Below are 16,499 nucleotides of genomic sequence, written 5' to 3'. Positions count from 1 at the left end.
ACAATTTCACAGTTCCTGAGATGGAGACCCACATCGGACTCTGCACTGACAGCATGGAACTTGCTTGGGATTCTCTCTCTCATCCTCCCCCGCTTGCTCTCTGTCTCAAAATAAATAAATAAACGTTAAAAAATAATAAAAATAATAAAGCAACAGCTGTAGACATTCACATCAATCACATATTCCCCTTGCAATATAATCACACTGTTCCATACAGACATAATCACACAGACACACACACACAAACTCTTGCATCCACACACAGACAGTAATACTTAGAGACATGCACAAATACATAGATCCACTATCCACTTTCACTACCACGTAAGACTTAGAAGCACACCCAGCTGTGTGCAACACCTCCCACTATATTGCAATGAAAATGCACTCTGAAACACTCCGTCACAAGCACACTCTTGGGTGTGGCCATGTTTTCAGTTTTGACAAGCATCTTTTCCAAGTATCTTCACTGATCTTCCTTTGAATGTACCATTCTGGGGAAGATAAGTGTGTGCTCTTCGAAGAATTCTCCTCAACATGACCCACTTTACCCTCAGTGACATTGTTTTCTCAGTCATAACATCCACTCCTTCCTAAATGTGGTCACAGAGTGATACCCAACAGGAAGCCACAATGTATGCTCCCCACCTTAAACTATTTCACAATCCCTGAAGGCATCAGTGTCCTGTCAGGCAATATTCATCTGCTGTGGAAGAGACTGCTGCAGCTCTCGTCATGTGGTCACCTCAACTGTATCAGCCATATGTTTCTAGGACCATCAAAAAATGACCTCCTTTGTCTCTCTCTGTCCCAAAAATAAATAAAAAACGTTGAAAAAAAAAATTTTAAAAAAATTGGGGCGCCTGGGTGGCGCAGTCGGTTAAGCGTCCGACTTCAGCCAGGTCACGATCTCGCGGTCCGTGAGTTCGAGCCCCGCGTCAGGCTCTGGGCTGATGGCTCGGAGCCTGGAGCCTGTTTCAGATTCTGTGTCTCCCTCTCTCTCTGCCCCTCCCCCGTTCGTGCTCTGTCTCTCTCTGTCCCAAAAATAAATAAAAAACGTTGAAAAAAAAAATTAAAAAAAAAAAAAAAAATGACCTCCTGAGGCCATCCCATTTCTTGGCCTGCCCTTAGCCTGAATTGCTCTTTATAAGACCAGGAATTTGGACTTGTCCCTCTCTCTTACAAAAAGTGCCACTTTAAACAAAATCATTGTAATGCTTCCTTCATGACAGTCATAACTTAGTAGTTAATAACTTTAGAGTGACATCAAGCGACAAAGTGATGGAGTGAATTTCACATATTTTCTTGAATGATAGTGCTTAAATATGGAAATTTCTAGCATGTCTCTAAAAGCCTTATTTATGGTAAGAGTTTATAGAGAAGACATGAAAAATGAGAACTAGATTTATAAAAACAAAAATGTATCAGGCACAGTCAGTTAATATTTAGAACATACAAAAGAAAGACCAGGATGTTTGTGGATATGTATTACTCAGATTTCCTTCGGAATTAGTTACAGACTTTAGCCTATGTAAGGAAACAGGTTGAAATTGGAGGGGAGGTGGTCTCAATCAGGAGCCTTCTGAGTTATCAAGTGGAATTTAAATTGCATTCAATAGAAAAGGGAAAAGTGAGTAAAGACCTCATTCAGTTAAGTTTAAGCTGGCTAAAATGTAAAACATGAGGTAGTTTCCATTCAGAAGACTCAGGTGAAGAACTATACCTTCTGATTTCACTAGGGCCCAGGGTCTTAGGTCTAATTCAGTTTGATGGGGTAAGTGTTGAGTTGACTTTCCCTGCCATGGACTCCTTAGCTGATTTGGTTGAAACATCCACCTGGAGATTCCGTAATTTAGCACAGTACTTATTCCCCCTGCGCTGTAAACCCCATGAGGTCAGCAGTCCTGGGTTCCTCGGGCACCACTGAATCATCTGCCCTTGGCACAGCGCCAGGTATGTCACAGCATTTAATTCTCATTTCGTGAACGAAGGTACTGGGTCAAGCTGGGCAAGGAGCACTGCAGGAGTGTTTCCTCCTCAGGCAGAGGTTACTCTTCCACGCTAGCTGCCTTCTGCATCTGCCATTCCTTCTGGACTGCGTGGTTTACCATCCAGCAAGGCTTTTCTGAGTCGTCTCCAGAAGATGTGCCTCCCCAGGACACTGTCCTCCCACTCCAGGTAGGTGTTCCTGTTGAGAAGGCGATACAGCTCCACCTGCTGCCGCAGCAGGGACTTCTCCAACTTCTGCAGGACGATGAAGATGATGCCGGCACGGCTGCTCAGAAACTGCCAAGTCTGGGCAATCTCATACTCAAAGATGCACCATCGACTCTGGATAAAGTGCTGGGACACCACGACGATAACCTTCCGGCTTTTATGGAAACCTTCCTGGATGATGTTGGCGGCGATGGCCACACCAGGAATAAAGTCTCTGTAGTGAAGGCAGAGCTGAAAAGGGGGCACCCCCTCCTCCAAGTTCTTTACCAATTCATTCCTCACCCAATCTTCGTCCTGGCTTGAGTAGATAACGAAGGCGTCATAGGTGCTTTCACCTCTGCTATACTTTTTACAGCCAGCAAGAAGCATCAGGTGGAAATAGAACTTATACACCAGAACCACCACCAGAGAAACCAAGAGTGCAGTGAAAACCGACACAGTAATGATGGTCTTGCTCACCTGACAGGTAGCATTCCTAAAATTCAGCATGGGCATGCCCTGCATGTCCAAAGGTTTTGCACACACCATCTGTTCAACTTCCACCAAGAGCTGCCTCTGGTCCTTGACCCACTGCAGGAAACTCTGGTGTTCACAAACACAAGCAAAATCATTCCGAGTAAGATTTAAGGAAGATAGATTACTTGGAAAATGCCGTAGTTCTTGCTCCTTAGAGGCCACTATACGGTTAAAACTGCAGTCCAGAGTCTGGAGGGAGTGAAGTGGTTCATAAGGAAGTGTATCCAATGATAAGAGGTGGTTGTGACTCATATTTAGCAACTGAAGTTTAGGGAGTGAGTTAAATGCCACTTGGGACACCTGTTCCAGCTGACAATCAGAGAGGTCTAGAATGGTCAAGTTAGTCAGCTCCATGAAAATATTTGGAAGGAAGTTGTCCTGGAAAGAATTGCCAGCCATTTTTAAGATTTGGAGGCTGATCAAGCCATTGAAGATGCCATGGAAGGCAACTTGGGTGTGAGTGTAAGAAATATCAAGGTAACGGAGGTTTTTGAGGGGTAGGAATACTGAAAAATCACTGACCTGTTTCAAACTGGAACGCTGGAAATCTAGATATTCTAACTGTTCTAAGCCCAAGAAGTTTGAACTTATGGTAATAATATTGTTGAAGCTTAGATCTAAATGCTTCAGTCTGGTTGTCCCCAAATCTCTCTCAGAACAGCAACTCTTGAAACTAAAGTCATTTCTACTGAGATCTAGAAACTCAAGGCTTTCCAACTTAACCTGAGTAAAAGTGTTCCCAACTTCGTTGGCAGAGAAAACAAGCTCCTTGAGAGAGTCCAGCTTCCATGTGGGAAATTGTTCAAATTCACAGTTAACCAATTCTAACCGTTGCCATCCGAGATTTTTAGGGAGCTGTTTTAGCCCGTTGAAATACAGATGCACCAGAGAAATGGTAGAAACGTTTGCCAAACAATCAAATGAGTCAATAGCATCCTCTGAGAACTTGTCAAAGTATGCTATCCGGAATTTTTCTATGATCAAATTGCACAGTCCCTCCAGGATAGATTTGTCAAATCTTTCCAAGTTCCTTTCATTTTTAAATTCTCCCAGAACCAACTGATGGATCTGTAAGCCTGCCAGACCTTGAATAGAAGCTTTCATTACATCTGTACTATTAAAATTACTTCTCAAAGTCAGTTCACGGAGCTTAATTTCTTTAAAGGCACCTGGTTGGATAAAGTCTAAAGGGTTTAGGGACAAGTCTAAAGAAAGGTTGAGTAGAGGCTTTTGATGTAGAACTTGTAAGTCTTTATGATTAATATTTTGGATCTTGTTATTGGAAAGATCCAAATACTCAAGGTTGGACATGTTAGAAAAATATTCAGGTAATTTGAAGGAATGGATAAGATTGTGAGCCACATTAAGCTCCTTCAACGTTTTGAGATGTCCAATGGGGAAGTCCTCTAGAGATGCTATATTTGTCTCCACAGCCACCAGCGTCTGTAAACTCGATAGTCCAGAAAAAGCTCCTGGGAATAACCTCTGGATAGGATTTCCTGTCAATATCAAGATGGAGAGGTGGTTTAGGCCCTGATACGCATCATCTTCAATTATTTGAATTTCACACCTACAGGGAAAAGAGATACAGATTATGTAATATTTCTGCTGATCAAAACTCAAAATGGAGTAACCACCCCAGTCACCTAGCTCTTCACACAGATGTGACATGCCATATGATCTATGCCATCGACAAAGACATGAAGCAGGACAGATCATGACACGAGCAAATAAGAAACCCCACAGATGCAGTATTATTACGCCGGACACAATGACAAACTCTTTTTAGCACACTAGGCACACGTGCTAAGCAGAGGCAACACATCCATCAGAAAGAAGTCAGTTAAAGATCAATAATGGGGACACGTGAAGACTGTATGGCTGATAGAGTATGTAACCACCTTGGATTAACTTTAGCTATTTCCTGCCATACATAATTGTGATTGTCCATCAGATTGGCACAGATGATATGGATAGCTGTTAGTTGTTAGGCATGCTAAATAACCGGTCAGTGTCAATTTTAAAGACATAAAAAATTACACATTTGTGTTACCCTCAATGTCAATGCAGAGTTCTCCATGTATGATAGCTAGATATTTGCAAGTTGTGGTTATCACAGGTAAATGTTAGTAGTAACAGGTGATGGGAGAGAGTTGTATGGAAGAAAAGGAAAGTACACTATGAAACCTTATATGGAAGGAATGTACCTAGACAGGGGGGACCAGAGCAGGCTTCCACGAGAGCACTTAAGTTGAAACCTGAAAGATGAGTAAGGATTACCAAGAAAAGGAAGTGAGTCTGAGGTAGGCAACAGCCATGATACATGGAGGAACCGTAAGAAACTGCTTCTGTGTCTGCAGTACAGAGAGGGAAGTGGAGGAGTGTGAGACGAACTTGTGGAGAAAGGAGGATACAAAGCAAAGGCTTAAAGACTGGATAAAGGATTTTGAATTTTATTTCCAGAGAAATGGAAGCCATGCTGTATACAGTGTTCGTAGAGGTGTCCTACAGACAAGGTTCTTATCCAGCCAATGAATGGCAAGTCAATGGTAAACACCTGCCAGTCCTACAAGTGCATGACAGTTACAATTTGCAAGTGAGTTATTTCCTAGTCCAACCTGAATCACGTTAACAATTTCCCCACTTGTCCTATCCCCTCCATGTGGGTCATGGGTAATCAAAGCATTTTGGCCCAAGCTTTTGTTATCGATTGGTAATTCAATAGAAGGTGGAAGATGCTATAGAAAGAATACTGGAAAAGTGGGCAAGATATCTTGGCTCTGGTGTCTTTGATGTCCTCTCTCTCATATCACATGATTTTGGAAACTTCCTCTCCGGACCTCAGTTATCACCTTTCTAAATGAGGCAGCTAAACTTGATTATTTCTCAAGTTACTTTCAGTTATAAGATGTTGTAACCTATAAACTTATGTATATTGCTGTGTGCATCAGATGACTGGAGAGGTCTTGCTCTTGCTCTGTCTCATCAAAGGGGGCTCATCACTTTAGAGAAACAGAGCATTAAGATGAAGACAACATTTAACTTGGAAGCAGGAGATGTGACTATGAATCTCTGCTGCAGCAAGCTCTACAAAACATAGAGAGTGAATGTAGATACATTACTTAAAGTCTCTGTACTTCAGTTTCCTTGTCCAAAAAAGCAAATACATGTGTCAATAGGTTTCCATAAGAATAACAGGGTGCCTGGTCTATTATAAAGCATCCTAGAGGACTAGTTGAATCACTATATGTGAACATTGTGAAGGGATATGAGAAGGGAAAGGATATCTACAATACTATGTTTGTCCTTGCCCTAAACCATAATCAAGAGAGAGAGAGCTGGCCTCTCTTGAGGCACATAGTTAAGGCCTCTGAGAAAAGTTCCTTAAGTATTCCTTATAAAACACATGGTCTGATGAGAAACTACTTCTTGCTTTAAAAAAGGGGAGGGGTGATCTGTCCATCTTAATTATAGTTCTTGAAAAAGTCTTATTCAGAAAAATGAAATTCAGAAACTAATGAAGTGCTATAACAATAGTAATATTTTTATTCTTATAAAGTCTGCCTTATAAGGTTTTTAATATATATGCATGTTAACATCCACGATCACATTTAGCCCTGTGTGGTAAGTTTCATCATTTCTGTTTCACAGATAAGAATACTGAGACTCAGGGAGATCAAGTGACATGCCTCAGTCCATGTGGCTGTAAATATTGGAGGAAGATCTGGCTCAGGTCTTCTGAGCCCCACAGAGCTCTCTCCTCAACCCCCACTGCCTTTCAAAATGCTCCATTCCCTCTTTGTTATACACTTTCACTGTCCAAGTTAGAGTATAAAACATCAAGTGTCCCCTCTTCTTTCTATATAAAGATCTGCTCTAAAGAAGGTTTTCATGCTATGGTCTTAGAATTCATTAAAAGTTTCTATAATAAATAGCCATATATATAAATGCTTCTTCATTTTCCCCAAACTCTTATATAGAATATGATCCATTATCTAGTACATTTTAAACCCATCATAGCCCCATAACCCATAACCCATAACCCATCATAGCCCTAATGATGAAAATAATTTTAGAATCCAATTCTCTCCCCAAAATAATGATAATAATTTCACCTGCCCTAATAAATGTTACATTTCCCTGAATCAGAAAAGAAAAATCTTAGTCACTGTTCTTTCTTACAGAAGATATTTTTCTTTGATCTTGTCATCTTTCTTCTTGGGTTACTTATATCTTCCTATTTCCCTATCTCTGTCACACTTTCAATATTCTAGATATTTTTTTGAATCCTACTCAGTTCATGAAATCTGTCTTGATTACCCACTGCAGAGAAGGCCTCTCTTTTGAACGACACAACATTTTGCCTCTAGTTTGCACATAGCTTATCACTTACTGGTGTGTATTCCCATGCTTATCTCAGGTTCAAAAATCCCAAATCAGAATCAAGTAACATTTATTGAATGCCTACTATGGGCCTAACATCATGCTCAGGATTTTAATATGTTACTTCATTCAAGTGTGTATGCCCTCTTTAATAGCTGGAGTTGTATATATAATATATCAATAAACTTTTATTTCCTAGTAGATTCTATACTATATAGCAAATAGTAATCAATATATATCTGCTGGTGAAAGAGTTTGAGTCAATTTTCTCCCCTGTCCTAAAATCGAAAGATAGAACTGTTTTTAGAAATTGTCCAGGTACTCATTTCACAGATGAGGCAACTGAGACCTGGAGAAAGGAAGGGGCTTGCCCAAAGTTATACAGCAAATAAGATACCTGTTGAATGAATGACTAAGTGAATAAAGAGGAGACTCCTGACATAAGAACGAAATGATAGAACAATGAGCATTTCACCTTGTGCCGTGTGTAAAATCTCAGTCATTACCTGGATAAATCCAGCACCTGCAGTTCTGGGAAGTTGGAGAAACTATGGCTGCCTAAATGACTCAGGGGGTTAAAGCTCATGTCCAGGTCCTTGGTTGATGAGGGGATGTTGTCGGGGATTTTGTGAAGATTCAGGTCCATGCATTGGTAAGTAATGTTAGGAACCACCTGCAATGATCACATATTAGATACAGTGTCTTAATATATGCACCTCAATGGACTGCCCTCTCCACACCCTTCTCCTAGGCCAGACCCATGGAGACCTCCTGGACTGGGGCCATCCAACCATCTTTCATCCATCCATCCATCCACTCATTCATTCATTCATTCATTTATCCACTCACTTTATAAAATCTCTTACTCTAGATTTGGAAGGGGAGAGAACTTCCTATGTCCTGTTTTCTAACCTCTGCTATCACAATGGCAGCATTTAGGGAGAAGCAAGGGAATCAAGTGCTGAAAGGCTAAGGCTCTGGAGTCCAGAAGCCCTGAGTTTCACCCCAGTGTTCCATGGGATTTGGGGCAAAACCTTTTTTATACCAAGTACCCCACAATTGTATACAGCCTCGAGGAGGCTATCAGTTCAGGTGCCTGGACTTCATAGTCATAACTCAATTTTTGCCAGTTGCATTCTCTCTTTTGGCTGATTGACCTTTGAGTAGGTAACACAGAAATGGGGAAAAATCCTTCAGATGCTTGGACTTCAGTGGTGTAACCTAGCAAATAAGGCCAGGTACTTTATGCTCCCTTGGTTCCTATGCTTGTTTCCATCATATTTCCCAAATTCTTTGTAGGCCTTGTTCTCTAACTTCCCATTTAATTTCTGAATTCTCTGATTTATTCAACAAAATTTCTTGCTTAAGCCAGCTAATTTTGGTTTTCTGTTTAAAACCAAACCAAAATAGAATCTGTTAAAAGGATTAAATGAAATAAGGCATTTGAAGAGATTATCCCAAAGCCTATTACAGTGTAAATGATCAATACATGTTAACATTTATTGTTATTAGTTATTAATCCCCTACCATATGTGGGCCTATTTCTTATATGTTATATACTTTAATCTTCAAATAAACCTTTTAAAGAAGAAGTCAGAGTGATGGAATAATCTGCATAAGGTCTTACAGGTCACGTGTGCAGCTCTTCACTTCATCGATGGACATGTCTCTGGAAATGCTATCCCCTGTAGGAGCCTCCCAGACCATACTGACTCATAGAGGATGGTACCAGGCATCCTTCCCTTACGCTCTGTCATCTGCCTTCGCAGCGTGTATCACCATCTAACATTACACTGTCTATGTGATTGTACCATGTGTCTTGTTCATTACCCTCACTACATTGTCAGCTTTGATATTCTTGTCCTCTGCTATGTCTCCAGCACTCACAGTTGTGCCTGGCAAATGGTGAATGCTCACTAAGTATTTATTGACTAAATGAGAGAATACCTGATTGAATGAAGATTTGCTTAAATCCAAATTGTAGCCATTTTATCTAAGTGCTATGGACAGTACAAAGACCAGTGTGAAATGGCTCCAGACTTCAAGGAGCTTACAGTCTAGAGGAAGAGCTAAGATAGGAACACAACTCACACTAGTGTAATGGACCGTAAATCAGGCCTGGAAATTTTTTTTCCCCAAAATAGTTCCTTTGGCACATAAGTGGTAGAGGTCAATTCTGGATCCAGGGATTATAGAAGGCCTCTGAGAATGAGAAGGTTTCAAGGTGTGTCTTCAAGGATGAGCAAGATTTGGATATGTGGAAAGAGAAAGAAGGAGAGAATAATGTAAGCAAGAAAAGGATGGAAACTATTTCAGAGCGGCTGGTCCATAGTGGGAGAAATGGATCCTAATCCAGTGCGGAAGATAGAGCCCTGTGGCAGTATTTTTAATCATCTAAAATATGTAAGTTGAGCAATTTCTGGGTACTAGGTACTGGGTATAGTCTAAGCTTTGACAGTAGGCATTTCTTGTAATTCAGGTGTCTGGTTTAAGCTTTAATTGGGGGAGGCATCAGCTTCGAAGAGGGCTAAAATAAACACAACACCAGCCACATGACTAAACAGAGCCAGGACTTCTTCCCCCACTGAGCCTTCTTTTTTTTCCCCCTCGACCTCCTCCCTTTAACTCTCTGCTGTTATGTTTTAAATTCACCACTAAGAAGGGAGCCAGGGAAACCCTAAGGCCCCATTCTCAACCCCAGTCAAAACAGAACCCCACATGCTTGAGCAGTTTTTTTCTCTACCCTCAATGAGGCCACATGTGTGGCCCTACATGTGCTGTATAATTTCCAGGTCTTATAAGTTATAAATTTTTAGTTTTTCAAAGTTTCCAGATGGTTATTGCTGAAAGGTACCTTACAATCCAAAAGAACCACAAGGGCTGGTCCAACCACAACATTGGTTATTGATAGACTGAGACCAGCACAAAATGCTGGGATATAGTGATAAATAAAATCAGCAATGTTATCCTTCACTTACAGATTCCATCTTAAAAGGACGGAAAAATAGTGAACAAATACACAAAAAGTATTTAATGATGTGCTATAAAAAATAAATTGTCATAGAGATTAGAGGCAAATATGGGGCATAGGGAGTTCTACATGAGGTGATCAAGGAACACTTCCAAGAGGAGGTGACATTTTAGCAGAAATATGAAATGAGGGATTAAGTCATGATGATAAGGAAAACTGCACTTTCCAGCATGGTAGCCACTAGCTACACACGGCTATTGAGAATGAGAAACAGTCTAAATTGAGAGGTATATTAAATGTGAAATACATACTAAATCTCAAACACTCTGTGCCACAGAAAGGCTGTGAAATATTTTATTAATAGTTTAGTATATATTACATTTTCAAATAATATTTTGAATATATTGGGTTAAATAAAAATATTAAAATCAGATTTATCAGTTTTTATTTTTTCAAAGTGGCTATCAGAAATTTTAAAGCTACATTTTAAACTTAGTTACCTACAATTTAGTTAAGTACAACTTTGGCTAAATTTAGTTGGTTACATTTATTGTTTAAATAAGATCATGTGACCCACATGATATTGCCTTTGGGCAGCACTGATTTAGGAGCAAAGCATTCTAGCTAGAGGAAGCCAGTGCAAAGGCCGTGGGGTAGCAAACTGTTCTAATAGCACTCAAAAGTTATCACAAGTTGTTAAGAGGGCAATTTGTTGGAACTGAGACTTAGGCAAAACAACAAATAAACAAACAAAAATGTACAGAGTTAATTAGAGTGGAAAGGGGACTCCAGAGGCAGGAGACCAGTCACTATCCAAGACTCAAGGCCAGGAAAATTGAGGACCTGCCCTAGGGTGGCACTTAGGGGATAGGCAGGGTTGGACAGGTTTTGGAGACTGAGAATATGAGGTGTGGGAAAAGGGAAGGTGTGATTTTATTTAGTGGTGACTTTGATTAGAGGACCATCCCCATTAACCTAACAGCAGGAGGGACACAGAGGAGACAAGGAGTAGGGCTCTGGGCAGGAAATTGGAGGAAGGCAAGACTTTGAGATGACAAATTTGTCTTTGTTACATATGGTATGTATTTCCCCCATGGTATTTCCGCCATGCCCTCAATCTCTGCGCACCACTGGTTATGCTTTTCTTGAGTTTCTGACCCTGTCACACATTAAATCCCAGGACATTCTCTTGGTTATTGGGTCCTACCATGGGCTTCCAAAGCACTTGTGAAAGTCCATGCACAGGGTGGGGAGGGACAGAAGAGATCCATCATGAATGAGATTATGCAAAAGTCGGTTGGTATTTCACAAAGAAAGAAGCCATTGCATTAGCTGTCATTTTACATGGTTCTTTCTTCCCCCACCCCTTGTATCTTTGTTTCTTATTTTCCATTTTGCCTTCATTTCTCTTTCTCCCCTTTCTTTTCTAAACTCCTTTCTTTTCATCCTTTGGAACCAGGGCTAGATCCACAAGTCTGAAATCCACTTAGAAAGTTCTCCCTATTAAGAGAAAACACACACCCCCCACACACACACACCCCCACACCCCTCCCACACACACACTCACACACTCCTTCCTGAGATCGAAAGGGGTGAAGTGAGTGCTTGAAGCTGAGAGTACAGACCACTAGCAGAAGGAAATGACAGGAAGCAGACTTCTTACAGCTCTCTGTTTAAGCAGGTATTATTATAATGCTTTCATAGATGTGAAATCTAGCTTCAGAGAGGTTTAATAACTTCTTCAAGATCACACAGCCCAGAAGTCGAAGAACAGTGATTTTAAGCAGATCTGACCTAAAGCCCCTATTAGCACTTAAAGTCCTGAATGGGACATGACCCATGGGCTACCTGTTGGTGCCATGGAACCATGAATTGTTTGGTCCCTGTGCCTTCTCAAGTCCTTAAGGTAATTTGACTCTTTTTTGCAAATGAAATTAGGCAACTAGCAGGGGATCCACAGTGGGAAGTTCTGGGCAGAGAGCAGTTTTTCAGAAGCAAGGCAAATCTCATAGGAGATGAGCTGACACTAACCACGTACCTCCACACAAGGGTCCCAGCTCTCAGGTCTCAGGCAGGAGAGGAAGGCCATGGCTGGGATCAGAGTCCCAGCCAGGCGGGTAGGAGGCATCATTCTGGCATTTTCTGTGTCCAAAAATGGCTCGGTGAAACATGACACGCTGTATCCGCCTGCTGGTGTGGCCTCCGAGGTACTGCCGCTTTCTCTCCCCTGCTCAGTGCCCTAGGACAATGACTGTATTCAAAGCAATGCTGCGTTCAGAGGCAAGAGGAAGTGAGAAAGGCAACCTTAGCATTCTGGGCTTTTGTTTCTCTAATAGTTGTGTCCCCAGTCACAGGAGGGGAAGTTAGAAGAAGAAGAAAATGTCTGCAGATCAGTGGTCCAAGTAACAGCAAGAGGAAGCTGACTTTGATCCCGGGAAGTCATCTGACCTCCTGGTTAGTGAACTTAGGAAAGCAATCAAACTGGTCAAACAGCCTGCGCAACAATCCAGGACGTGGCTTTCCAGTTTCGTTTTAGTAGAGGAAACTCACTGTATGTATTCATTTCCTAAAGCTACCGTGACAAATTACCACACACTGGGGTGGGGGTGGGGGGCTTCAAGGGCAGATGTTTATTTCCTCATGAAGTTCTGGAGCCTGGAAGTCTGAGATGGAGGTGTGGGCAGGGATGACGGCTCTTCAGGCTCTCTCCTCAGCATACAGGTGGCTGCCTTCACTTGCTCTTCCCTGTGTGTGTGTGTGTGTGTGTGTGTGTCCCAATTTCCCCTTCTTAAAAGGACATCAGTCATTTTGGATTAGGGTCCATCCATATGACTTCATTTTACCTTAATTACCTTTTTAAAGCTTCAGTCTCAAAACATAGTCACGTTCTGAGGGACTGGAGAACTTCAGCATGGATTTTGGGGGAATACAATTCAGCACGTAGCAACGTCAACTCTTGTGAAATCTTGTGAAGAAATTCACTTTTGTGAAACTGACTGAAAACACAGCTCCAGTGAACCACAGTTTGAAAGCACAGCAATATTGGGAAGAGATTGGAATGAAGAATCAGATATACTGAAATCCAAACTGAGGCTGGGTGACTTAAGGATGGCCCCATGGCATTTGTCAGTCACTTCATACTACTGATCCTTAATTTCTGGTCTGCAAAATGGGACAATGCCTTTAATCAGAATCAAAGCTCGAATCTATGAAATTCACAAAAATCGAGCCATGGGACAGTAGTCCAATGATGCAAGCCACTAAGCCTTAGTTTTCTAGTCTTTGAAATGGAGATAAATCACATTTGTCTTACATGATCAACTTTAGTTAATCTACATAAAATGTTTAGTACATGCTTCATCAGTATATTCCATAAATTGGTAGCTATTATAATCATTAAAAATATATGTAAAATGGGGATAAAATAATACCTCAAAGTATTGCTATGGGATTAAATGAGTTGGCATTTGTTAAACTCTTAGAGCTGTATCTGGGATGTAGCAAGTGCGAGGCAAGTTTCTGTTAAACAAGAACATCGGAAAAAATGGGGGTATTGCTAGCATTGTGTCCTAGATAGCTCTACCAAGATGTCCTGCTGGCACCTCAAGTTCAACATCTCTAAAATCAAGCTCTGAGGGAGCATGTCATAGACGACTGAGCACAAACTCTTGCAGTCTTCTTCAACACAAGTATACAATTAAGCTAAAAATAGTCCCACTGTCAAACTTTTGCTTTGAGGATTGAGACTATGTAAAGATCATAGAGCAGTGCCTGGCACAGAGTAGGTGCTCAATAAAGAAGAATAGTTCTCTGAAATGTAAATAGCATTTCACTTCCACATAGTCATCCCAGAAGGAAATCGCTTTGACTTCCTCTTTTTTCTCATCAAATGCACATTAACTACATTTTCTTGTTTTTTGCATTTTTGTTGCTCTGCCTCCCGGCGTTGCTGGCTAGGATAGACTGTCCCTCCCAGGGCTAGACAGTCCTTTGACAGCAAGTGATTTGCTCTGGAGTTCACTTTTCATATACAAATGCACCAATCCTAAGCTCATACTTTGAATGCCTTTTCTGCCTGGCTTTTATACGCTAGGAGGCAATTTTCTGCCTTAGATACCAGGTACCAGATACCTAGAGAAAGCACCTATACCCCATAGCTTCCTGAAATTATTCAAACTAGCCAAGTCTAAGCCTGCTGACCTTATGTTTTCTTGCCTTTCCTACTTCAGAAACTACAACCAAACCTCCTGCCTGTGTCTGCTGTTTGCTCTTTATGCCTCCTGACAGATGCTGGTGCTTCCACATGTGGCCCTGCATGGTGCAGTGTGTGGCCTTCCTCTTGGGAACTGTGAATAACAAACTAGATTTTCAATGGCAATCATCTCTTGATCTGTTGGTCTCACCACACCTGAATGATAAAACCTACACTTTAAAATAAAACATTCTACCATTTCCTAGAGATTTGATCTATAAAAGAATTCTAAAATGTCAGTCTTCATTTCTATTAGCATTGCCATTGAATATATCCCTTGGCCTGGATTAGCGGAATACACTATTAACGGGTCTCTCAGGGACCAGGCTTATTTTTGCCCATGTCTTAACTCTTCTAATCCATCCCTTATCCTGAAAGCAAAGCAATGTTTCTAAAATGCAAATAAAATCACCTCATGTTAATAATATTCTAATGGTTTGTATTGCCTAGACCTCATGCCTTATGCCTCTAACACCCACTAGACCCAGACACATCCAGACACACCCACACACACACACAGACACACACACACATTCTACCTTCTCAGAAACAAATGTGTGTTATTTCACGCCAGACAAAACAAGGTCTTGTTACTAGAACAAGACCCCATTACTAGAACACAGCACTCAAGGGGATAGAGTAATATGTGTGTAATGGTGCAAATCCCCTTTCTTACCATCACTAAGGAGAAAACCCCATGATGGCCAAGATGAGGACTAAGAGAAGGGGTCGAAGACAGTCTCCCAGACTATGTTTCAAGGATGTGAATACACACATTTTATAGAAGTCTTCTTGAAAATTATTCTTAGCCAAGAACGGGGAGTTAATGATAGTGCCTTGTGAAGATGCTTTTTTCTTTCCATGGGATTAACACACCATGATCTACTGACCTCAGTCAAAGAGCTCTCAGTTCTGTGTGCCCCTGCCAGGAGACAGGCCATGTATCAAATACAAAAGAGAAACTCCTGGGCCCATAGTTTCCACTGCAATACAGTAATAATCACACCCTGGGTACAGTCGAGGAGACCCCGCCAGGGGCATGGGAAGCAACTTGCTCTTCTAATCCCTGTGGAGCAAGGTCAACTCAGGACCCATAAGCATTCAGTCAGTTGAGGAATTTCCATCTTCATCAGAGTTTTGGAAGAAGTGTTTGGTATTATTTGGCAGGCACTACATACTTGCTAAGAAATAAAGAAAGAACAAAATTGACCTGTGCTAGGATAGGCTGATTTCTGTATCTACCTCCACATTTCAGTGACTTAAAACAAGAGACGTTTCTTTCTTGCCCATGCAATGTTCAGCAAGAATATTCCTGATTGGAGGTACTCCAAGAATGGTTCGTGGGTCCAGGATCCTTTTATTTCATTATGGTAGAATATTCAATATGCAGCCTCTAAGCCTGCTGTGGAAGGTGAAGAGAGCATGGGAGGACACACAGATACTTAGAAATCCTTGCTCAGAAGTGACCTACATTATCTCTACTCACACATTATTGGCCAGAACCAGTCCCAAGACCACACCCAGTGAGGACTCTATCTCCTAAGCTTCAAGCCTCCTACCCACCACCCAAAACTCACACCCACTCACGCACACAGACACACACACAGACACACACACAGACACACACACACACACACTGGGATATACGGCTCCACAGCACCAATTCCATGTTATGGAAAGGAACACAAATCATCTTTGATCAGAGAGTTATCTTAGCCACAACCTTAGCATCCTATAATATCTATTTATGGTAATTAAAATAAAATAAGGGTAAACCGTCACAACATAGCCTGGATCAGACAAGAAAGGCCCAGTTAGTTTGGCATATCTAAGAACTAAACCTGATTCTATCCAACAGTTCCACATCTCACAGTTTCTCACATGTTAACACCTCTCAAATCAGGATGCATCTCATAACTGACAATATATTACAATTATACTTTCTCCTTTTCCTTGTTTAGTGGCAAATACAGTAACGGTATGTCTTAAGATCAGTGGTATCTTACATTCAATGAGAAATAGTTTGTCACTAGTTGACTCCTTACAACATATCCTAGGCTAATGTGTATTCTGCATCTACAAAGGGACTTAGAATACTCAATGCTTCCTATTTTGACCCACAGACTCTCTTTTATCTTTGGATACCCACTACCAGTCCTC

The 16,499-nt window shown here is 41.2% G+C and overlaps 1 protein-coding gene and 1 long non-coding RNA gene across 2 annotated transcripts in view; one reads left to right on the top strand and one right to left on the bottom strand.

The window, feature by feature from the left end:
* LOC122204855 overlaps window positions 1-14,577 on the top strand; it is a 45,635-nt gene extending 31,058 nt beyond the window's left edge. Inside the window, exon 4 of the long non-coding RNA XR_006195807.1 lies at window positions 14,317-14,577. This is a non-coding gene — a long non-coding RNA (uncharacterized LOC122204855). The remainder of the gene's footprint in view (window positions 1-14,316) is intronic.
* Window positions 1,106-12,572, bottom strand: TLR4 (toll like receptor 4). Its single transcript, XM_042912614.1, has 3 exons — window positions 12,126-12,572; window positions 7,623-7,789; window positions 1,106-4,303 (listed from the first exon to the last, which is right to left on the bottom strand). The coding sequence occupies exons 1-3, from the start codon at window positions 12,216-12,218 to the stop codon at window positions 2,062-2,064; spliced, it is 2,502 nt and encodes an 833-aa protein (XP_042768548.1). The 5' UTR covers window positions 12,219-12,572; the 3' UTR covers window positions 1,106-2,061.
* Window positions 14,578-16,499: the final 1,922 nt, after the last annotated feature.

This window comes from Panthera leo, chromosome D4, assembly GCF_018350215.1.
Source record: "Panthera leo isolate Ple1 chromosome D4, P.leo_Ple1_pat1.1, whole genome shotgun sequence".
Lineage (NCBI taxonomy): Eukaryota > Metazoa > Chordata > Mammalia > Carnivora > Felidae > Panthera > Panthera leo.
The sequence above is the reverse complement of the archived record's forward strand: the minus strand, read 5'-3'. Positions and strand labels throughout refer to the sequence as shown.